This window comes from Macaca thibetana, chromosome 9 (assembly GCF_024542745.1).
Source record: "Macaca thibetana thibetana isolate TM-01 chromosome 9, ASM2454274v1, whole genome shotgun sequence".
Classification (NCBI taxonomy): domain Eukaryota; kingdom Metazoa; phylum Chordata; class Mammalia; order Primates; family Cercopithecidae; genus Macaca; species Macaca thibetana.
The window spans coordinates 16706415-16730772 of record NC_065586.1 but is presented as its reverse complement, the minus strand read 5'-3'; the positions used below and the strand labels follow the sequence as shown (position 1 = coordinate 16730772).

Below are 24358 nucleotides of genomic sequence, written 5' to 3'. Positions count from 1 at the left end.
AATGCTGTGATTCTCTGTGTTTGCCTGTCTGTAGATTTCAGTATGGTGGATTGCCCTGTGACCTCAATTTTCTGATGCATCTGTGGAAGAGTTGTTGGTTTTCTGTTTGCTCAGCTTTTTTCTCACTGTGAGCATGGTAGTGATAACTTCCAGACTCTCTATTTGCTAACCAGAAAGCCGATACATCTCTAATCTGGTTTCAAGTGTGGAAATACGGCTCCCTGCTTTTTAGAAGTTGAACTGTATCTAGATTTTCAGCACATATAGCCCTCTCCTATGATACCGTCTCTCCATTAGCCCCCAGGCAGTCTTAGTTCTACAGGTACCTCTATCTTTTATGCGCATCAAGAGTCTTTAGGTCAATGCATCTCCAGTTATTTTGATTGTCTGAAGCTTGTACTCTGAAATATTCCTCAGAAAGGTATCAAGAGAATAATATTCCCAGAGTTTTTCCTGTGGGTAGTACGTAAAAATTTGTGTTCTTTTAACATAAAAGTCAATTTTACAGGTAGGGAGACTCACGGTTTCTTTTCTGGAGTGTTGCTGATGTGTTACTCTATTTCTTCTGGCATAAAGCGTTGTCCGAAAGTCTGGTGATACAATTTTATTTCCTGTAATTTTACTAGAGTATGACTTGGTGTGGGGTATAGTTCATTCTGGTCTGATTATTTCCCAGGTATGTAGTATGCTCTTTAAAGTTTGAAAATTTTATTAGTCTGTTTTCATACTGCTATAAAGAACTGCTCGAGATGGGTAATTTATGAAGGAAAGAGATTTAATCAACTCACAGTTCAGCATGGCTGGGGAGGCCTCAGGAAACTTACAATCAAGGCGGAAGGGGAAGGAAGGTGCCTTTCTCACAAGGCAGTAGGAAGAAGAAGTGCTGAGCGAATGGGGAGGAGCCTCTTATAAAACCATCAGATCTCATGAGAACTCACTATCAGGAGAACAGCATGGGGGCCACCACCACCATGATTCAATTACCTCCACCTGGTCTCTCCCTTGACCTATGAGGATTATCAGTTCAAGATGAGATTTGGGTGGGAACACACAGCCTAACCATATCAAAACTTTTAAATTTTTATTTCAAGAAAGTATTTTTATTGTGATTTTTAGTCTGTGAGCTCTTATGTCCTTCTTTAGGGTTTTTTGGGGTCTATATGTTGATCTTTTTGCCCGTCTTTAATATTTGTCACTTTCTCCCAGATCCCTGTTCCTGCTTCATTTCTTTGTTTTAAAAGAAATCCCTCATGCCTGTAATCCCAGCACTTTGGGAGGCTGAGGCAGGTGGATCACCTGAGGTCAGGAGTTGGAGATCAGCCTGGCCAACATGGTGAAACCCCGTCGCTACTAAAAATACAAGAATTAGCCAGGTGTGGTGGTGGGCGCCTATAATCCCAGCTACTTGGGAGGCTGAGGCAGAAGAATCGCTGGAACCCGGGAGGCGGAGCTTGCAGTGAGCTGAGATCATACCACTGCACTCCGGTCTGGGCAATAGAGTGAGATTCCGTCTCAAAAAAAAAAAAAAAAAAAAGAAATCCCCACTTTATCTTCTGTTTCTTGTGAAGTATTATGTATTGTGTTTATTTGCTCTTATATGTCTTTGAATTTAGCTTTCATTTCTGAAATTTTTTTTTGTTTCTAATTTTTTTTCTCAAGTTTTGTCCCTTTATTACTGAATTTTTGGAAATCAGATTTATGTTTCTGTTTTATGTCGTGTATCATTGTTGTAATGTCTTTTTACCTTGTTTTGAAATAGTCAATTATAGTTTTGCCCTGTTTTCTGGGCATCTTTTTGGTTAGTGAGCTTTCATGGTCAATGATGTTCTTCTACACTTTTTTTTTCCTTTTATTCCATAATAACTTTATGGGATTTGCTCCCAATATTTTTTATGTCACTCATTTTAAATGAAATTAATTTTCCTAAACTTTCAGAGGAAGGCTTAATTCTATATAGGTTTTCTAACTTTACAGAGCTCTGTCCTCTGGTTGATTTTATGTAGTATTCAAAATACAGTGGCTTGCTTTCAGATGACTTGGTTCAGTCCTTCTGCCCACTTTTATCTGGATCTTCTCTATCCTTGGTCTCTTCTTTTTTCTCTCTTTTTAAAAATTTTTAATTTTTACTTACCACTCCTTGTGGAGTAGGGCTACCCTATAGGCAGTGTGTGTCTGTCGTTGGTCTCTATTATTTCTGTCTTATCCAGCTTTGATTCTCGGCCCTGTCCTGCAAGGGAGCCCTAGGTGGTCAGTTTCCAGGTCACAGGGCCTAGACTTGTTCTGATCCATCAGACCCTACTGCAGGCCCCGCTGTTGGGCTGTTGGAATGGACAGACCCTTCCTAATTTCAGCCGCTCTTCTCACAGAGGTCTTCTGGGCTTTCTGGTGAATTTGTTTAGCTATTTGGGGGTTCTCTGGTCTCAAGTTGTTCGACGCTCCTTGGGTTCTCTCTGCTTTCATCACATACGTGCTGATATCACACCAGTCTTTGGGTTATTGGTAGCTTGTCCTCATCTACTTGTATTTTGGAGTTTTTTGTGGGGACACTTTATTACCTAGTTTTGTTGCAAATCATGTCCTTAAATTTTTTCTTGCTGCCTAGTTTCTCTGTTTTGATGTAGGGTTTCAGGATTCCTAAAATCTGCCATGCTGCCTGCACGTTTCCTGCACCCACACTTTTTCCCCTTGGTACAGTGGGAAAAATACCCTTCTCCTGAAGTGAAGGAAAATGTGTATGTAGTATCTGATGCAGACCAGGTACTCAAAAAATGATCGTTGTGGTGAACAGTTTGGCAGTGTCACCCTTGTTGAGCCGAGGCGTAGTCTGTTTTGAAGCTGCCATTGTGGGAGCTCTGACGAGGTGGGGATTTGGGGGTGAAGAGTCTAATGGGCCTTTGGGGTGAGAAAAGAACACGAGGGTAAGGGTTTGTGGGTGTCATTGATGGCAGATTTGTTTGCTGCATCTGTGCATGTTGAGAGAAAGGCAGAGGGAAGGGACTGGAGCAGGACTGGGAGAAAAGACATCACACACGGTGAAGATCTAGGGAAGCCCTGGAGCAGATCAGAAGAAACAAACCTAAGTTTGACTTAGGGGCCGGTGGATTATCAGTGTCAATCTAGGTGACTGGTTACAGGATTGGAGAAGGCAACACTTGGAGGCCAGGATAAGGGATGACGTGTGGGGAGAGAATCAAAATCCAAGGTTAAAAATAATGGTTGAGCTGTCTTCGAGATCAAATCATGTTCTGCCTTCTGGTAAGAGCAGGTGGCACACCATGGTCTTCTAATATTTAGTGACTTTTGAGGGACTTAGAACTCTTAGAGCTCCAAGAGTCACGTGGCTTTTGTACAGGCAGCAGGTTTAGGATTCCAGCTCCTCCTGCTTGGAAAGGAGATTTGCTTTTCCCGGGGAAATGTGGGGCCAGGTTCAGGTGAGAAGTATGGGGGAAGGCTGAGGTGGACGCAGAGAGCTGCTGCTCAACAGGAGAATGGGGAGTCATAGAGAAACGCCCGACATCAGACCCTGGGAATAGAGTGCCGGTGCCCCACCTGGGCGGCTTGTTTATCTCTAGGGGTCCCGGGGGTGGAAGAAACACCCTATTTTCTGAAATGCAAAGTGTGCACAGTTAATACTGCTCATGTCTTAACTTTGGCAAATAAAAGAACCTATGTACGTACTTAAACTCCTTCTTGTCTTTTGAACATCATCAAATGCCATGCAATTGGCAAATTGTGGATGCAACCAGTGGCATATTTGTTTAGCCAGTAAAACAGTATCAGAATTAATCAACTTCTTGTTTAGAAACAGCTTTTAGGGGATTCTGTCTGCTTACTAGTTCTGAAATCACAGGCAAGTTGCATAACCTCTTGTGTCTCATTTTTCTCATCTAAAATTGAGAGGGAAGAAGATACTACTACTGTTGCCTTGTAGGGTTATTGTGAGAAGTAAGTAAATTGATAAAGTTCTTAAAACTGTCATGTTTTAAGCATTTGGTAAGCATTAGCTATTGCTGTTTGTTATTACCTTATTTTGTTTGAACATTTTTTTTTTTTTTGAGACTGAGTCTCACTCTGTCACCCAGGCTGGAGTGCAGTGGTGCCATCTCAGCTCACTGCAACCACTGCCGCCTGGGTTCAAGCCATTTCCCTGCCTCAGCCTCTCGAGTAGCTGGGATTACAGGGGCCCATCACCACACCTGGCTGGTTTTTGTATTTTTAGTGGAGATGAGGTTTCACCATGTTGGCCAGGCTGGTCTCAAACTCCTGACCTCAGGTGATCTGCCCGCCTTGGCCTCCCAAAGTGCTGGAAATACAGGTGCGAGCCACCCCACTGGGACTGTGTTAACATTTTTGATTCTAGTGAGCAGATAGGTAAAGTGCTCAGCACAACACAGTGATGTAGTAGTCATTGCATAAATATTCTTTTTTCTCCTTTTGTTTCATTTTAAAGATGAGGAATTTGTGCTGCAGAACAATCCAGTGATTTTCTTGGGATCTCATGGGATGACAGGGCCGGTCTCACCTGCTAGGAACTGTGCATTCTTTGCTTTGCTTTTGTGTCTTATTTTATTCTAGATAGGAAGGAATTTTCCATTCAGGTTTATATTATTTTTATTATGGTTGGAATTTCTGTCATAAAGGACATTCCATCCAGGTGTCAATATTATTTTTCCAGTTTGCAAGGAAGAAGCTTAAGATTTAGAATGTGGAAAACTTGGTTGTACTCTGTTCTGATTCTGGTGGTCTGTGGAATCTTAGAAGAATACCTTTACTTCTCTGGCCCACTGTTTTCTTCTCTGTAAATTGAGGAGCTTAAGTTCTTTGATTTCTAGGGTTCATTTGGCTCTGACATTCTACAACTATGATTTCTAGAACTACATACATCTTGTGTTACACAAATAAAATAGTCTATGCTAGAAAAATTAGTCAATACAAGCAAACCAAAAAGAAAAAGGAGGAGACAGAGGAGGGAGGTAGTTAGATATAAAATAAAAGGGACTCTGGTCCTTGAAGATTTTATTAACCCTAAAAAAGTTTTCAGCACTTGCCTTTTAATGGGAGTTTCAAAGCAGCTTGCGACTTTTATGGTACAAGTCTTCTGCCTGTCAGAGTTCTCCAGAGAAATAGAATCCATAGGCAATATATATATATGGAGATTCATTATGGAAATTGGCCCAGGCGATTATGGAGGCTAAGAAATTCCACGATGTGCTGTCTGCAAGCTGGAGGACCTGGAAAGTCGGTGATGATGGGTCCAAGGCCGAAGGCTGGAGAGTCACAGGAGGGGTGCGTATCAGTGACGCAAGTCCCGGAATTTCAAGGTCCCGGAACCAGGAACTGTAATGTCTGATGGCAGGAGAAGATGGATCTTCATGAAATCTCCCTTCCTCTGCCTTTTTATTCTATGAGGCGCTCAATGAATTGGTTATTGCTCACCTGTATTGGTGAGGGGGGGGTCTTCATTACTTAGTCCCCTGATTCAAATGCTAATCTCTTCTGGAAACACCCTCACAGACCGTGGAAAAGAATATTTTACCAGCTATCTGGGTATCTCGTAGCCCGGTCAAGTTGACAACATTCACTATCACGTTCTGTATTGTATCCTAGTGTTTTATTTCATCTCTTTATTGCAGAGGAAGCTCATTGAGGGCAGCAACTGCATCTCACTCATATTCTATCCCTGTCCCACCAAAGAAGTACAGTGGTTTGCAGAGTAGTTGGAACTCAACAAGCTTTGTTAATAGCATCCAAAGACTGCATCTCTTAGGTGGCTTACTATATTTTTCTCTTTAATTCTCCCAGGCCTGTTCAGAAATAGTTTTTTCTGTGTGTTTTTTCCTGGAACAAAAACTATAAAATGATGTGGTTGGACAGGAATGATGTGGGCTCCATAATTTAAATACCAGTGTCTTGGGTCTGTCTGTCTTCTTTCTCCTTAATGTTCTGATGGACTGAAATACTCCAATTAGTGACCAGCTCATGGGAGGGTTCTCAAGATAGGTGAATTTGCTGCTCTTCTGTGTAGAAACAGGGGCCGTCTTTTTTTTTTTCAGGTGTCGTATGTTCAATTGTTTTATTGTTGATTGAGAGATGACTTAATTGGGATTGATAGACCCTTTATCTGTACCTAGTAGAATTCAGTCAAGTATTCAAAATTTCAAGTATTTTGAAAACTTACTACTGAAGAGTGTCAGTAACCCTGAACAATAATTAGTTGTGAACTAAGGAAAAGCTTTCATCCCACAGTGATATTTTTAAAGTTTTAACTTATGAACAAAATTCAAAAGAAAGGTTTTTATGATTCTGGGTGTGTTGATGAATATAATATTTTTATTATTTATTGATATCAAATATTTTATTGTCTGTCTTCATTTTAATACATTGTCAGAACCTGCATACGTAGTAGTAGATCAGAATCTGTGTCCTACTACCAAGGGTGAAATAACTTCAGCCATGCGACATGGGCAGGCATTTTAAGCAGCATCATGGAGATGCAGAGCTCAAGTTGGTCAGCATTGCTGCCCGGTGCTGACATCTGGCCAGCTTCCACATTCCTGTGGAGCCTCTGATGAGGGTTATTTAAAGCTGTGGCTGTTTCTAGTCCACCAGGGAGCCAAAATGGAAAAGCCATTTACACCACGCTACATGTTAAGATCCAGTTAATTCTTTGTGGTCTAGAACTCTGGGATGATTTGCATTAACATGGCGGTCTCTGTGTACAACTGCAGAGGGTTCTGTCTACAATGCAGTTTGTAGAATCTTGCAGAATTGGAATAGTGCACCCTGCAGTGGTAAAACAAGGTGGCCTCTGAATATCCCAGAAGGTATGGTGGTTCTTCCAGCATGTTACATTTGAAACCACAAGAGGTGTGAAAAAGCACTGGCCGGGCACGGTGGTTCATGCCTGTAATCCCAGCATTTTGGGAGACTGAGGCGAGCGGATCACGAGGTCAGGAGCTCAAGAACAGCTTGGCCAACATAATGAACCCCGTCTCTACTAAAAATACAAAAATTAGCCAGGTGTGGTAGTGCGTGCCTGTAGTCCCAGCTACTCGGGAGGCTGAGGCAGGAGAATTGTTTGAACCCAGGAGGCGGAGGTTGTAGTGAGCCGAGATCATGCCACTGTACTTCAGCCTGTGACAGAGTGAGACTCTGTCTCAAAACAAAAAAGTGATGAACTCTTTGCGAATAGCAAGACCTCTTTAATGGCTTCCATTTGGAATGCACAATCTTTGAGCTGAACTGGTGATTGCAGTCCAGTTTTTATGACCAACGTTACAGAACCATTCATTTAGAGTCCAAGATGGCCAGTGCTCACCCATGAGAAGATCTTAGAAACTTCCAAGCTCAGTTTCATTTTGTGTATTTTCAGGTCTCATCTCCCGTGTCTCATCCTGGCTTTGATCCCCCTCATCTCTCTGGATGTAAGTGCCGTTCTGTGAAGCTAGAACTTTTTCCTATCTCTGAAGTGCTACTAAAGGAATCATTTGCTTCTTAATTTGTCAAATTGAAAACTATGGAGACAAGTTCCAGAGTGCCACATCTTTGTGATATGTTAGGCCACTTTGAGAACAAGTCAGTAACGTCATATTACAGGGCTGTGGATTGTATCCTGCTTATTTTTCCTTCCTTATGTTGTCTACTTTATCCTGAAGAAGAGGAAAAAAACAGGACCTATTTCAAATACTGATATCTGCTTCCATGAGTTATCTAGACATAATGATTCTTTTTCTAGGAGTTTTAGTTTTTTGATTTTTCTTTTACTTTTCTTTTCTTTTTTTTTGTTGAGACAGAGTATCTCCGTTGCCCAGGCTGGAGTGCAGTGGTGCGATGTCAGTTATCACACCAACCTCTGCCTCCTGGTTTCAGGCGATTCTCCTGCCTCAGCCTCCCGAGTAGCTGGGACTACAGGTATGCACCACCACGCCCAACTAATTTTTTGTACTTTAGTGGAGACGGGATTTCACCATGTTGAACAGGCCAGTCTTGAACTCCTGAGCTCAGGCAGTCTGCCCATCTCAGCCTCGGAAAGTTCTGGGATTACAGGCATGAGCCACCACATCTGGCCAGTTCTTTGATTGTTTTTTGTTTTTGTTTTTGTTTTTAATTTTTCTTTTTTTTTTTTGACAGATGGCTCATGCCTGTAATCAGCACTTTGAGAGGCCAAGGCAGGTGAATCACCTGAGGTCAGGAGTTCAGGACCAGCCTGGCCAACATGGTGAAACCTCGTCTCTACTAAAAGTACAAAAATTAGCTGGGTACGGTGGGGCACGCTTGTAACCCCAGCTACTTGGGAGGCTGTGGCACGAGAATTGCTTGAATCTGGGAAGTGGAGGTTATAGTGAGCCAAGATCATACCACTACACTCCAGCTAGTTCTTTGATTTTTCTGAATTTACTCCATTAAAATACTGACCACTCCTTCCAGGTTCTATCCTGTATTAGTACGTTCTCACACTGCTATAAAGAGCTGCTTGAGGCCGGGTAGCTTCTGAAGAAAAGAGGCTTAATTGACTCATAGTTCCACAGGCTATACCTGGAAGCATGGCTGAGAGGCTTCAGAAAACGTACAATCATGGTGGAAGGTGAAGGGGAAGCAATCACGTCAGAGCAGGAGAAAGAGAAAGCAAAGAAGGAGGTGCTAACACACTTTCAGACAACCAGATCTGGTGAGAACTCACCATCATGAGAAAGGCAAGCGGGGAGTCCACCCCCATGATCCAATCACTTCCCACCAGATCCCTCCCTCAACACAGAGGATTACAGTTCAACATGAAATTTAGGAGGGGACACAGAGCCAGACCCTATCATATGCCTTCCTTGTTTTTCATCTCTGTGCTCAGATAAGCCTGGGATTGATTCCATCACCCATGAGTTGCAGAGGTCCCCTGGGTGCATGGTGTACTCTGTACCCTAAAGCGTTTCTCAATTTGTTACGTCTTACAATAAGTAACATCTCTTTCTGAACTGCCATTGTCCTTGTAAATCTACCTCCCAGTGTCCATGATTCTTTTATACCTAGCGTGTTAAGTGGTTGATCCATATTCTCTCTTCTGTAAGTTGGGTGATCGTGTAGCTTATCCTCCAAACCAGGACATTTTTTAGAGGGACAGTTGGTGTAACCCGAGACCATTCCAGGCTAATCAGGATGTGTGATCGATGCTGCCTCTAAGAGAATCTCCAAGGTAGAGACGGCCGGCGCTCTGAGTGTGATCGGTAAATATCCAGTCAATAAGTGCCTGCGTGAGTCCTTGATTGTCTTTCTTGTGAAATTATTGAACCAGCTAATTCCTTTCTAGCATTTTCGTGCTGATTCCCTTCCTGGCTCAAGAATAAAAAAATCATAAATCACAGGTACAGTGCCAGCAATCTCACCCTGCCCCCACACCCAACAAATGCTTCCCTCCCAATGATTTTGCTTCCCACTGTTCATTTTGGCCTGATCCAACGTTCACCTAAATAATATTCCTAAAGAGGCTAGAGATAGAATGATAACCAAGGCACTGTAGCATTTCACTGTGCACGTCAACACATTTTCTCAGTGATTGAGTTGAATTTTGAAATGTATTCTACTCTGAAAATGCCCGGACAAAGCGTAGTTGAATATTGCTTTAGGAATTTTAATAACAGTTTGTTCTCACTGCTTTGGGGGAGCTCATTCGGAACGGTGTCTGGTTAGCAGGAGCATTAGAGGATGTTATTAACACAGCAGAAGATCTACCAGATGTGATTACGGTCAGCAAGACACCGGTAGCGGGTCAGTGGTACTGCCTGCTCCCGTTTTCCTGACATGTTCAGCGGGGGCAGCTTTTGTACTTTTAAATAACCCATTCTATTTTGGTAGACCTTTTCTACCTTCTTTTCTAACAGCGCCGTTTCCATACAAGACTCACAATGAACTCACCATTCCCGAGTGGAAAGGAGTGACTGGTTGTATAAATACGTGTGTCTCCACTTGGTCTTTGCCAGTCCCGGCTTTGTGGGGGTCTGTTGATTCTTTCAACTTAGCTGCCCTCCCTGCAGACCCGACCTGCAGTCCTTTGTTACTCTCAATATTTTTCTCAAAAATCTTTTATTAACTTTTTATTTTCTGCTCTCGTTTTTCTTCCTCTTACCTACTTTAGCATGTGGTCCCGTGGCAAGAGTGAGAAAGAAAAATACACTCTGGTGGTGTGATCAGGTGAAGCAACTACTGAATTTCTCTTCTCTATTAAAGGAAAAAAAAAGAAAACACAACTTTTGAACTTCTTTAGTTTCTCTCCTGCGAAGTGTTTGTTGAAAGGACACAATGAAATGACTGAAAAGAACCAGTTTTCCCTCATTAAATCTGTCCTTGTGAACCTAAGCTTGTGAACTTTGCACTTTTTTGAGAAGAACAACATTTTTTTTTTCCCTTCTAATTAGTTGCTTGTGCTATTTTAGGAGAAATTAAGGCAGGGAAGATGGGAGTACCTTCAGTTTTCTTTTGATTTCAGTGACTCTCAAATGGATGGTCTCCGGGTGTGAGAGACTGCTAATTGTCTGCCAGTTTCAGCTCACCCATCTTTCTTGGTAATAAAACACCTAATTTTAACCTGGCACATGGTCACCCAGAAGCCAGACTTGTAGCTAGGCATCACTGTGTTACTAAGTTTTGATTACTTGCTTGTAAGTGGAAATACCGTGTACAACTTCTTGGATGTGTCCTGAAGGAGGAAGCCTTCTTTATCCTTTCCTTTTTCCTGAGAGGAATGTCGATGTGATGGCTGAGCTCAGGCTGTCATCTTGGGCCAGGAGGTGTGTTTTAGTCAGCTCTGGCTGCTATAACAAAAATACTATAGACTGGGTAACTTCAACAACAGAAATTTTTTATTCGTGGTTGTGAAGGCCAGAAATTCCAAGACCAAGGTACTGACAGATGCAGTGTCCGGTGAGGGCTCTCTTACTAGTTTGTGGCAGGCCACCTGCTTGTATTCTCTCCCATTGGAGAAAGAGATCATGTCTCGCATGTCTCCTCTTACAAAGGCACTGACTTCATTCATGAGGGCTCCACCCTCATGTCTAATCACCTCCCAAAGACTCCACCTCCCAATACCATACACGGGGGATTAGGGCTTCTGTATATGAATTTTTCGGGGAAAAATTCCCAAATGTACAGTCCCTACCAAGGTGGGAGCCATGTACAGGGGATGGCTTGGTAACAGGAAACCAGGGGCCTCTGGACTGCCTATGTGTAAGTGAGAGAGAGACTCCTGTTTTGTATAACTCCTGTTAAGTGTCGTTTACTCTTACATGAAGCTGAGCATAATCTTAACTGATACATCTGTGAATCTTTTTAATAATCTTGTTTGTTATCAGGGATTTCTGGGGAGATTGTTTTCATGTCAGACTATATATCTCAGAGACAGAGCAATGCTTTGTCTGGTGGACAGAAAAATCTGAACTCTTAGAAATGTGTGAGATTTCTGCAGCGTGTAACATCTTAACCATCATGTGGGAAACCACCATCGGGATTCTGTATAAAAGCCACAAAAATGCCTTTCTTCTTCTCCTTGGCCTCTTTCTGTCCCATTCTGTAACAATTCGGTCCTAAAGCCATTAACTGGGTGTATTAGTTTGTTTTCACACTGCTAATAAAGACATACCAAGACTGTGTAATTTATAAAGAAAGAGGTTTAATGGACTCACAGTTCCACATGACTGGAGAGGCCTCACAGTGATGGGAGGAGATGAAGGAAGGGCAAAGGGACATCTTACATGGGGGCAGGTAAGAGAGTGTGTGCTGGGGAACTCCCATTTATATAACCATCAGATTCCGTGAGACTTATTTACTGTCATGCAAACAGTATGGAGAACCCCCCGCCTCCGCCCCGTAATTCAATTATCTCCATCTGGCCCTGCCCTTGACAAGTGGGGATTATTAAAATTCAAGGTGAGATTTGGGTGGGGACACAGCCTAACCATATCAGTGGGACAGGAAAAGAGAGGCGTTCAGGGGTGGCCTGTGGGGGAGCATTGGCACCTTAGTGGGTGAGGAGAGCAGCCATCTAAGGGTTGGGCAAGTCGGGGCCCAGGCAGAGTGAGGAGGGTGTCCTGGTGGAGGTGGCCTGGCATGGAGTTTAGTATCAGGGCAGAGTGAGGAGGAAGGGGTGATGGGGAGATTGGTCGCTGTAGTGGAACAAATGTTGGATAATTGAAAGAGCTCCCCAGATTCCACAGCGCCTGCTCACATGAGGACTTAATAAGAGCACAGAAGGTGGTTCAGCTGGAGGAAGAAAGCACAAGCCAGCACTGGTGACCCAAGAAACTCAGTGGTGTGGCTCCATAGGACACATTTTGTCTCCAGATTATGAATCATCAAGATGTGTCCAAGGAATCTTGGTGTCAGGAGAGCCTGGGCAAAAACATGGAGCGCTGTCTTCTGTGCTTGGCCAGTCAGCCAGCCAGCCTAGGCCCTGTGACCAGGTGTAAGGCATCGATCCGATCCGCACCTCCCTGAATGGTCTAAGCAAGCTGACCCTGGGGACCACCAGGGGCGTTTTTAACTTTAAACTGGCCCACTCCTCCTTATCTTGATTAAGAGTCAGTACCAAACTTCCAGGGGTCCTTGCAGATGAGCATAGAGCTGTCCCGGTTTCACTGTAAGATAACCGTTTTATGCAGCTCTATAGAGGGGTATTGATTAAATGAGTAAACGATTTAAAGACCATAGAAGTGGAGTTCTCGTCGTTGGAGGAGAGAATTACAAATACAGGAAGAGAGAAAACTAGAATGAACCCTGAGATGTATTGGAGTTGGGTAGATTGGGGTGAACATAGGGTATTTAAAAATAGAAATAGACAGTGAAATCAATATAGGTATTAGGAGTGTGTGTATTTCCTAGCTGTGACCACTCAGAGGGGCCGAGAGTACCTAACTCCCCACCCTGGCCCATAGCAGTGAGCACATCTAGTGCCTGAATTTTGGCTTATAAATATTACTTCCCACTAAAAGGAACCAGAAGTCATGGGAGAAATGGCTGATTCCAGGGCTGTGGTAGAAAAAATGGACCTGAATATCTTGTGTCAGAAGGCAAGAAAGTGCTGCAAGAATGAGGGGACGTGTCAAAAGGACTAAGAAGCCAGCTTGGATGGACTCATACTGGCCAAATCAGGGACAATTTGAATATCACTGTAAATAATAATGATAAATGATAACCCATCAGCTAAAATAGCAAGCTGCAAAGCCTTACAAGTATAACTAAATAAACCATGATCTCCCAGTACCAATGCTGTTGACCTTTTGGATTGGATGATTCTTTGTCACGGGTTGGGCTGCCTTGCGTGATGTAGGATGTGTGACAGCATCCCTGGTTTCCATCCATTACACCAGTGCTTTACACTAGTGCCATCCAGCAGACAGAAAATGCCAGTCACCAGTGAAATTTTAGATTTTCTAGTGGCCACAGTTGTTACAATCCAAAATGTCTCCAGACATTGCCAGATATCCCAGTTCGGGCGGGGGGACAAAGTTGCCTTGACTGAGGACCAAAAGACACAAGAATAAGTTTAGAGTTTGGTGAGGAACAGGATATTGACATTGTATCAAAGTACCCTTCCTCCTTTTCCCAAATTTACTAATTACTAATTACAAGAGGGGAAAACAAGACGTTGGCAATGGAGAAGCCAGGCAGACTTCAGCGATCAAAGCGAAGATCCTTATCAGTGGGATAAATGGAAGTGGTATGTCCTAGGTAGGGTGCCATGACAAGAGCAGTGTTTCTGCGATATCCCTGCCAAGGATGCTGATGTGGTTTGGATCTGTGTCCCCACCAAATCTCATGTGGAATTGTAATCCCCAGTGTTGGAGGTGGGGCCTGGTGGGAGGTGACTGGATCATGGAGGCAGATTTCTCATGAATGGGTTAGCACCATCCCTCCTGTATTAGGGTTCTCTAGAGGGACAGAACTAATAGCATATATATACATATATAATATATATGCACATATGTATACATATATACATATATAATATATATGCACATATGTATACATATATATGCACATATATACACGTATATATACACACGTATATATATACACACACATGTATATATATAAATCTGTATATAGAGAGAGAGCACGCAAGAGTTTATTAAGTAGTATTAACTCACACGATCACAGGGTCCCACGACAGGCCATCTGCAAGCTGAGGAGCAAGGAAAGCCAGTCCAAGTCCCAAAGGTGAAGAACTTGGAGTCCGATATTCGAAGGCAGCAAGCATCCAGCACAGGAGGAAGATGTAGGCTGGAAGGCTAAGCCAGTTTAGCCTTTTTCTGCCTGCTTTATATCCTGGCCATGCTGGCAGCTAATTAGATGGTGCCCACCCAAAATTAAGGGTGGATCTGCCTTTCCCAGCCCACTGACTCAAATGTTAATCTCCTTTGGCAACACCCTCACAGACGTACCCAGCATCAACACTTTGCATCGTTTAATCAAGTTGACACTGAGTATTAACCGTCACACCACTTTTGTACTGTATAGTGATAGAGTTCTCGTGAGATCTAGTTGTTTAACAGTGTGTGGTACCTCCCCCCCCACCCCCCATTCCTCCTGCCCTGGCCATGTGATATGGTTTGGCTGTGTTCCCATCCAAATCTCATCTTGATTTTAGCTCCAATGATTCCTACATATCGTGGGAGGAACCTGGTAGGAGGCAATTGAATCATGGGGGTGGGGCTTTCCCATGCTGTTCTTGTTATAGTGAATAAGTCTCAGGAGATTGAATGGCTTTATGAAGGGGAGTTCCCCTGAATACGCTCTCTTACCTGCTGCCATGTAAGATATGCCTTTGCTTCTCCTTTGCCTTCTGCCATGATTGTGAGGCTTCCCGGCCATATGGAACTGTGAGTCCGTTAAACCTCTTTCCTTTATAAATTACCCAGTCTCAGTCTCAGGTACGTCTTTATTAGCAGCGTGAGAACAGGCGAATACCTCATGTGACGATGTCTGCTCCAGCTTTGCCTTCCGCCATGAGTAAAAGTTCCCTGAGGCCTCCCCAGAATCAGATGCTTCTATGCTTTCTGTACAGCCTGCAGAACCATGAGCCATATAAACTTCTTTTCATATAAATTACTCAGTCTCAGGTATTTATTTATAGCAATGTGAGAATGGACTAATACAGATGCATGAATCAAGAATCAACAAATGACAAATCTCCAGCCTGGGCAACAGAGTGAGACCCCCATTTCTTAAAAAAACAAAAACAAAAACAAAAACTTTTAATCAAGCAAGCATGGTGCTGTGAGCCTATAGTCTCAGCTACTTGGGAGGCTGAGGTAGGAGGATTGCTTGAGCCTGGGAAGCTGAGGCTGCAATGAGCTGTAATTGCACCACTGCACCCCAGCCTGGGCAACAGAGCAAGGCCGTGTCAAAAAAAAAAAAAAAAAAAATTCTGCGTAGAGGGACATAATATAAAACAATTGCCCCTGCAGTCTTCACAATTGCCAAGGTCACGAAAGTCAAGGAAAGAGAAATTCTCAGCCTAGAGGAGATGACAAACACCTGACAGCTACCCGCAACTTGAATTCTGAACCAGACCCTATTTCTTCCCTAAAATAAATAATTGGGAGAAACTTGGATTTGGAGAAACTTGGATTTGGAGAAACTTGGATGGGGGCTAGGATTAGATGGTCCTCATGTACTGGGTTAACTATTTTGATGGTTGTATTGTGGTTATGTACATTCTTGCTTGTAGGAGGTATACCCTAGAGTTTATGGGGCGTCAGGCCAGCAAAATTAATCTCAGTGGTCCAAGCTGGGAAAACAGGTTTTTGTATTGCATTTTGAACTTCTCTGTAAGTTTGCAATGGTTTGGAAAAAAAAAAAAAAAAAAAAACATGCGGGCAGACTCGGTGGCCCACGCCTGTAATCACAACACTTTGGGAGTCCGGGGCGGGCAGATCATGAGGTCAAGAGATGGAGACCATCCTGGCCAACATAGTGAAACCCTATCTCTACTAAAAATACAAAAATTAGCTGGGCATGATGGCACACGCTTGTAATCCCAGCTACTCTGGAGGCTGAGGCAGAAGAATTGCTTGAACTTGGGAGGCGGAAAGTGCAATGAGCCGAGATTGCGCCGCTATATTCCAACCTGGCGACAAGAGTGACACTCAGTCTCAAAAAACAAAAAAAATTGCAAAAGTGTGGTCAGTAGAAGTGATACATATTTTCTTTAAAGCATGCTGAGTCCCAACATCGAGACCCTTCCTGAGAAGAATTTTTGTCTTATCGATTTAAGGAAAAACCTCTACTGCATTAATAGAATGTTCTTATAGAAATAATTTGGGAGACTGGACACAGTGGCTGATGCCTGTAATCCCAGCATTTTGGGAGGCTGAGGTGGGAGAATTACTTGAGCCCAGGAGTTTGAGACCAGCCTGGGCAAAATGGTGAGACCCACATCTCTACAAAAAATATAAAATTAGCCAGGCATGGTGGCACACGCCTGTGGTCTCAGCTACATGGGAGGCTGAGGCAGGAGAATCATTTGAACCTGGGAGGTGGAGGTTACAGTGAGCTGAGATTGTGCCACTGCACTCCAACCTGGGCAACAGAGTGAGACCCTGTCTCAAAAAAAAAAAAAAAAAAAAAATTAGAAAAATTTACACACACACATGTGTATATGCATATGTGTGTATTTGCTGACACATGCAGTGAAGTTTCAGACCCCAGACTAGAGGGCAGATCATATCTCTCTTTTACTTTTGTGGCTGTGTATATATTTTCTTTATTTATAGTTAGAAAAACCATTCTTTAAGCAAACCTAATCTTACTGAGCAGATTAAACCCCCATGATAATGTTTGAAGCTGGAGAGCAATCTGCATTTCAAATCAGTGCTTCAAAATGTCAACCAAAATATGTTTAGAAGAAATTGTGAAGGGTTTTAACTCCGCTCATCAGATAGCATGGAGGGGAATTTCTGGATGGGCACCGAACATAGATGAAACAGTAATACTGGTGGCCTTCTGCTAGATAAGTTTCTGTTTGGATGAAGTGTCGTCAAAAAAACATAATTAAAATTTTTTAGCACAAGTAAGGCCCCTGTGCACCTCTATCCCCTTGGCTGGTCTTTCTGACCGGCACAGATAATTGAGATGAATCACTAATGGCTAGGCAAGCAGGCCGGGGCACCACACAGAGCTAACTGGCCCTTGTCATGTTGGATTCTGTGACATTAATCTCATTAGCTCTAACTTGCTGTGCTAATTGCACCGTTAGTTGGATGCCTTTTCTTCCTTTGGTTTAACATTGAACAGATCGTATTCCATGAATCCTAGTTTCTATTTTGGTGAGTGATAATGCTTCAACCTGTGAACATAACTTTGCCGTTTGCTTTGTAGGAGTACAGGTAGAATCCGAATACAGCGATAAATTTACTGACTTGACTTTTTTTTTTCTTTTTAGTTACCTTATCCCATATCACACAACTGGTCCTCAGCCATAACAAGTTAGCAAGTAAGTGATGTTTCTCTTTTTTTACAGTTTCTGACATTTAGGTAATCCTATGGCACTGCTGAGTCTGTTATTGTTTCCTTGGAAGAAACTAATGACAAATGATTGTTTGCAGAAACCTTATTTTGGTGACACGAAGATGAGAATATTGTTGTCTTGTATTTTGTCCTTTTGTAGTTAGCTCTACTTTGAAGATTCTTTTCTTTTCTTTCTTTCTTTTTGAGACAGGGTCTCACTGCGTTACCCAGGTTGGTCTTGAACTCCTGGGCTCAAGTGATCTTCCTGCCTTGGCCTCCCAAAGTGCTGGGATTACAGGCATGAGCCATGGCGCCTGGCCTGAAGATTCTTTCTTATCATGTTTATAAACCAAAGAGGAAAAAAATGGCATTGTTTCTCTAAGTGGTTCCGTTCAGAGATAGTAAATGCTGTGGTGACCTGAACTGCCAGACCATTGGTGAGCATTTCAGGAGAAAAACTGACTTGAAAGCATTGAAAACTTGAAATGATTAGAACGAGTTCTTCGTTTTCATTTATATTTCCTCCTCAAAAGGAAAAGGTTTAAGTGTTCAATACACTTTCCGTCCCTGCTTGATGGGGGAAAAGATGCAAAATTGTATACATGATAGACCTTTACATCTGTATTTTTTTAAATTTTTGAGTCTGGCTTCCCCAAAAGAAAAATTCTGCTGGGCATCCATAGAGCCCCACAGTAGAAGTATCTGCTTAGCATACAGTAGGATGAATGCCTATTTTTGTATGAATGTCTTGTGTGCATGACGGGCCATTTTCTTCATAGAGCACTGGCTTTAAAGATTTTAATGGCAGGGACCCACGCTCCTTTCCCGTTCCTAATTGACTGTCAGTTCTCTTTGCTTGCCATTTTTCCTGCAGACTTGAATGATTTTCTAATCATGTGGCAAGAATTTGTTAAGGAGCTTTCCGAGTCCAGTGAAATTGAGCAGAATGTCATGTTGAGGGATTTATGTCATGAATTTATGTGTGTATGTGTGTTACATACAGCCTGAAGCACAGAGCTGTTGATTATTGAGAATTAAGAGCGGCAGCGAGGTCCCCTCATGCGCAGGAAACAAGCGGATTAGTTCGTTGTTAGCCAAAGCGCGTATTTGTAAGGCAAAGGCAGAGTGATGACACAGTTGTCCACTTCAGTAGTGGTGGCCACAGAAGCCAAAAGTGAGACCTATAAATCTTGTGTGGTCATTGTTGTAACAGGTAATTTATTGCCGGTTTCATCGTTTTTCTGGGAAATGGTCCCGTGGTCCACAGAGACCCGATTCTCAGTTCAGAAGGGATTCGTGGTTTGTTTTGAAGGGTGGGCCACATGATTCCTAAATCCCCCAAGATTTGTGAGCAGTAATAACTGACATGCTCTGTTGTGTAGTTTATTAAAGTATTTCTTAATTGCTAAGCTTATCGTTGTTATAACAATGATACCTTGTTTCGCTTATCTTGTGCAAACCAGTTTACACAAGAAAGCAAAACTGGCCAGGATCAGTGACTCGTGCCTGTAATCCCAGCACTTAGGAAGGCTGACGTAGGAGAATTGTTTGAACCTAGGAGTTTGAGATCAGCCAAGGCAACATACCGAGGCCTCCATCTCTACCAAAAATCAAAAAATTAGCTGGACATGGTGGGTGCACCAGTGGTCCCAGCTACTCAAGAGGCTGACCCCAGTAGGTCGAGGCTACAATGAACCAGATGACGACACTGCACTGCAGCCTGGGCGACAGAGGGAGACCCTGTCCCCAACAGAAAGAAAGCAAAACCTTTATTTCTATTAAATCATTCATTGATCTCTTCTTTGAAAACATCTTGCAGATCATTGTAATTTATTTCTTTTTACAGGGGTCAATGGATCAGTTTCTTCCTCCAGGCATTATACTATTAGATTAATTTCGAGGGGCATATTTATATGTGGAGTTACATTGTGTTGGCCATTCAGGAGACTGACTGTGAAAGAATCCAAACTTTATTATTTCTGCCGTGCCAGTTTTTTTTTCCCTTTTCTTCACTCCATTTGAGACACTCTTGACCTAATCCAGTAAACTCTAATTAATGGTCTTGGTAAATTCTGTTTCAAGCCATCCTGAGTAGTATCAGTGACACCCGATCTGTTTCAGTAAGGTCAAATTTGCATCCTTTACTATTTTTCTGGCATTTAAATGAATGACTTTGCTATGGTTTTTCAAGTGTTTATAGTAAATATGTCCATTTGATGGAAATATAAATATGCATTAAATGTAAGTGGCTAGGCACACCCTGCTGTCACTTTTTATGGTAATCAGTGTCTTTCACTTTCTGTTGTTTTTAATAGGGACCAGCTGACAACGCCACATTAAAACCACAGGGACTCAAAAGATTACTCCCCCACCCCCTCACCCGGCACTGCTTTTATCTTGCAAAACTATTGGTGTTTTTCTCTTAGTATGCCAATTACACCGTTCTCTGACATTTCCACTTATGTGCTCATGGAAGGAATGAATGGTTTACTCAAACCGGGACATTGATTTGGGGACACTGTTGACTCCACTGACAAGATCTGCGGGGTTATTGAAACAGTGTGGCACGGGGTTGACTTCCCTTTTCTTGCCAGTGGTTTTGGCCTTGACAGGTCCACCCAGGGCATTAAAAGTGAGGCCACAAGGAAGCTGAAAGTGGCATCTGTGATTCTGAAATTCCTCAAGAATTTGGGAGCAGAAATTCCTGAACTTTTAAATACTGCAGTTCATAAAAATATTTATGTATTGTCAAGCGAATTGCTGCTAATGCTTCAAGACTATTATGGTGACACTATTTAAATTTAAACCTGGGGGCTTGGGGCAGCATTGATGGGTTTTTGAAGTCAGCGGGGGAATTAATCTGTCTGTAGCAGCTTTCCTAGATGTGTCCATATGCATGATATATTTAAGGAGACAGGAAGAATAGTTGCAAGTGAATTTTTTTCTTCCGTCTCTTTGCTATGAATGGGCAGGTACTGACTTTGAATGCAACAAAGTCATTGGCAAAGTCAGAATGCAAAGCCATCCTGGCCCAATGGGAAGAGTTTCAGATTAAAGATCCTTTTGGAAACACTGCTTTCTTTGAGCACCTGCCTGTGATGTAGTACGCACCTGGCAGAAGGCTGGCTCGCTCTTGTGCAGCTGCTCTCTCTCTCTGCCTTTCAGAAACTGCTCTAATCTGCCCCACATCCCATGCCAGCCTCTCCTCTTCATATGCTGCTCTAGGAAGATCTATCATCTTCTGTCCCCTGGTAGCCCTGCCTCTGGGCCCAGGGTCTACTCCTGCCTGCCTCTTGTCCTCTCTCCTCCTCTCTACCAGCCTCTCCCCATCCTCTCCCTGGGGCCCCCTGGCTGCTCTGGCCCATTTGAAGCCTTTCCTCCCCAAACTCTCTTGCATGTAGACTCTTTAACTCCAGCATGGCATTCCCTGTCCTTCTCTTGCTTTGTGTTTTTTTCTCTCTGTCCAAATAGATGGTAAGCTTTTGTGGAAGCAGGGATCATTTCATATTCTTCCTGAATGCCTGTGGCTGGGCACTTAGTGGCTTCCCTGTATAAACCGAGTGTTCACTGCTCCCAGGAGGTCTGTGAATGACAGGGAAGGGCAGAGAGGAAACCGCTGGCTGGAGAGAAAGTGGGGAACACTGGGACCAGACGGTTTCTTTGGGATTAACTGGTGTGGGGACTTGAGTAGATGTGGCCATCACAGACTTCAGTTTCTTACTCATTATGTGCTCATTTCAAACATGGTAGAGCATGAATGCTCTAAAGATACATGACCTTCAGCCTGGGCAACACAGCAAGATCCTGTCTCTTAAAAAATGAGCCAGGCATGGTGGTGCACCCGTGTAGTCCCAGTTACTCTGGAGGCTGTAATGGGAGGACCACTTCAGCCCAGGAGTTTGAGGCTGCAGTGAGCTATGATTATACTACTGCACTCCAACCTGGGTGACAGAGCAAGATCTTAGCTCAAAAAAAAAAAAAAAAAAAGATATATGACCTTATGTCCAGTAAATGATGGCCGTCTCATCTTTACAATCCTAGAGCCAAGGAATGATGGGCTGTGATGTGTGTTACTCAGGCACACAAAGGACTCGCAGCCAGGGAAACTGGTATCATGACCACTCAGATGCGTGGGAAGGCAGCAGTGTTGCCAAAGGTCATCTTCCTGTGTTTCTTTGCTTTTCCTTCCTGCCCCTGGCCTCTGGGGTTACCCTCCCTTTCAAGCCACTGTCGGCTGAGTCTTTTTTAGTCTGCTCCTTAATCCAATTCCCAGGTTTTATGGTGTTTGAAAGTGTGAGCTTTGTAAATGCTTTCCTACTGTTTTTTTGTTTTTAAAAAGGAGTTTCTTTTGGGGACAACCATTTTAAGACTTGTCCACTAGAGGTCACTGTTGAGACACATATGTCTCCTCCAGGTTTTGTACCTAAAGATTAGAAACCAACTTTGTTGTCAGAATAAATTTTTTGCAGGCTGTCCGGCCCTGCACCACGGGGCGTGTTGCTATTGCTGCTTACACAGTGCAGTTTTTACCATATTTAAGGTAAATCCTTATAGAAGGAGGTGTGCTGTGTTTTTTGTTTTTCTCCTACCATGAGCATATTCAGTTTCACGTGTCATTATTTGGTGTTTATTATGGCTGCTTTCTCAAATTAGAAACATTTTTTTCCCTCCAATATCCTTACATTGAAAGAATTATACTGCTTTACGTAGTATTTTGTATTGGGCATATGTGAGTTTGTTTTTTTTTTTTTTAACCTGCAGAAGGAAGTTTGAAGTATTTATGTATGTAACCAGATTTTAATTCGAAAATAACTATAAAAATCAGGAAAATGTGTATTTTGTGCGTATTTATGCTGATTCGTAGACTGCTCAATTCCATTGTGTTGGGGAGAATATGAAATGAATGTGCATCAGGAAATGAATTGCCTTCTGTACCAGTGATAAAACAAGCTCTGGGCCTTACTTTTTTCAGTGAAGTTTTCCTTAAGTTTTAAAAATAATTTTATTCCAACAGCAAAACCCATATGTAAACCTTGCAAGCACCTTAAATATGACAATAGTTTTTTTTTTCAAAGTTTGTGACCCCTCTGTGTTGAGGATTAGACATTCATCATTTTGTGCAAGAAATAACCAAGGATATCTTTTTGCTCTGTGCAAACATTGAGGAGCTGACGTCTATGTAAAACCTTTCAAAAGGGGGTCTCTGAATGTAATTGTTTAGTTTTATACTTTGAACTTTTAACTGCCATATAAAGCCTTTTCCTGAGAGATTGGCAGTTTTGCCTACAGTTTCAGATCTTCACTGTGATCATACCTCATTTAATGCATCGGAAATGGCTAGGCAGGTAGTAAACCTAACTTTTATGGCAAAATATGGGTTTTTAAAAAATATACACTATTTCCTATTAGTTATAGCTTATGTACAAATTTGTAATTATAGCCAACAAGAAATACTAAGATACCTTCTTTGGTGGTTTCAATAATTTATTTATCAAAGATAATATTCTAAGTACATAGAACTTAATACTTTTAAATTTTATGCAGATGTATATTTTATCTACCATAAGTCATTATAAACAAATTAAGCAGCATATTTCACATGAAAATGCTGCATTCTTAAAATCTGTAGATCCAATTTTAATGAAGAAAACTTAGCAGTTTTTAAACAGCGTTAATACATTGAAACCTTTTTATACAGACATAATAGATTGTTGGGATGATTGAGAAGAACTAACTGTCTGAATTCCTGAGGGTGACCTTCACCGCTCTTCTCAGACCTTGCTGTTCTTGAGTCTGTAGTTATTCCATCCTTCATAGATTATTTGTCTTGCTTTATGCAAAAGTTCTTGTGCATGGCTTGTATGAAATTAAACCATGAGGGGGGAATATGTAAAATAAATGGTCTCTGTGTCATGAATTTATCTTGTGACAATATCAAAACAACTTGCTGTTTGCATTTTAACAGGGTGTAAATGTATTTATAATACAGAGGCTTTGATCAATAACTTATTTTTTAAATTACTGCACATTTATCAGTTCACTTCTGTGCCATCATTAAAAGATGAGAGTTAAAAAAAAATTTGCATAGTATCTTTGAATCCAACAGCTATTAATTAAACAGTGTCTATCTGATGGTACCGGTAGTCAGGTTACCATGAAAAAATGACTGGCAGTTGGACACACGTTGCTGTTTTTGGCTTTATTGAGTGAGCGCCTGAGATCATCCTATGGGAGGGTCTGTTGACCCAGGGACCCGGGACCAGTGCGGCCAAGGCCAGCGAATGAAGTCGAACAAATGTCTTCCCAATGGCATCTTATCTGTCCTCAGCTTGTAGACTGTGGCCACTCCCCCCTCCCCGTTCTCTTTGTTGTCAGGCCTACCAACCAAAACGTACCTGTTCCAGAATGCTTTTTCTTGAGGTCCTGTTCTGTGCTAAGTGGAAGCTAGCTAACATGTGAATTCCTCCACAATATATTTTTAAATGGAACCACCCCAATCGTGAGAACTTGAGCACGGTGGCAGGCTGTGGAGAAAATAAGACGGGGGAGTGTAAGCCTGTCACTTTCCAACTCATAATTAGCCCATGTGTGGGGCTGCTCCTGAAAAAGGTTTCTTTTGCTATTGATGATAGAATGTCTATCAAACAGAATTGATTTAACAGCAAAATATTCTACATAGATTTTCAGTTGATGCGCTCTCTCCTAAATCACTTGGTGTGTGTGTACATGGGAGTATGTGTGCAGAATGATAGAGGAGATATACTAAGAGGTGCGATACTTAGGTACATACATTCTTGTAGAGCATCTCTTCTCTTTACGTTTTTATTTTTTAGAGGTAGTGTTTTTATCACCCAGGCTGGAGTACAGT

The 24358-nt window shown here is 42.3% G+C and overlaps 1 protein-coding gene across 2 annotated transcripts in view; it reads left to right on the top strand.

Moving 5' to 3' along the window:
* RSU1 (Ras suppressor protein 1) overlaps nucleotides 1-24358 on the top strand; it is a 349246-nt gene that overhangs the window by 134883 nt on the left and 190005 nt on the right. The window contains exon 4 of one of the 2 annotated variants that reach the window (XM_050805414.1): nucleotides 17426-17476. The exons of the other annotated variant lie outside the window; for it this stretch is intronic. Within the exon in view, the coding sequence (XP_050661371.1) occupies nucleotides 17426-17476 (51 nt within the window). The remainder of the gene's footprint in view (nucleotides 1-17425; nucleotides 17477-24358) is intronic. 2 annotated transcript variants of the gene reach the window in all.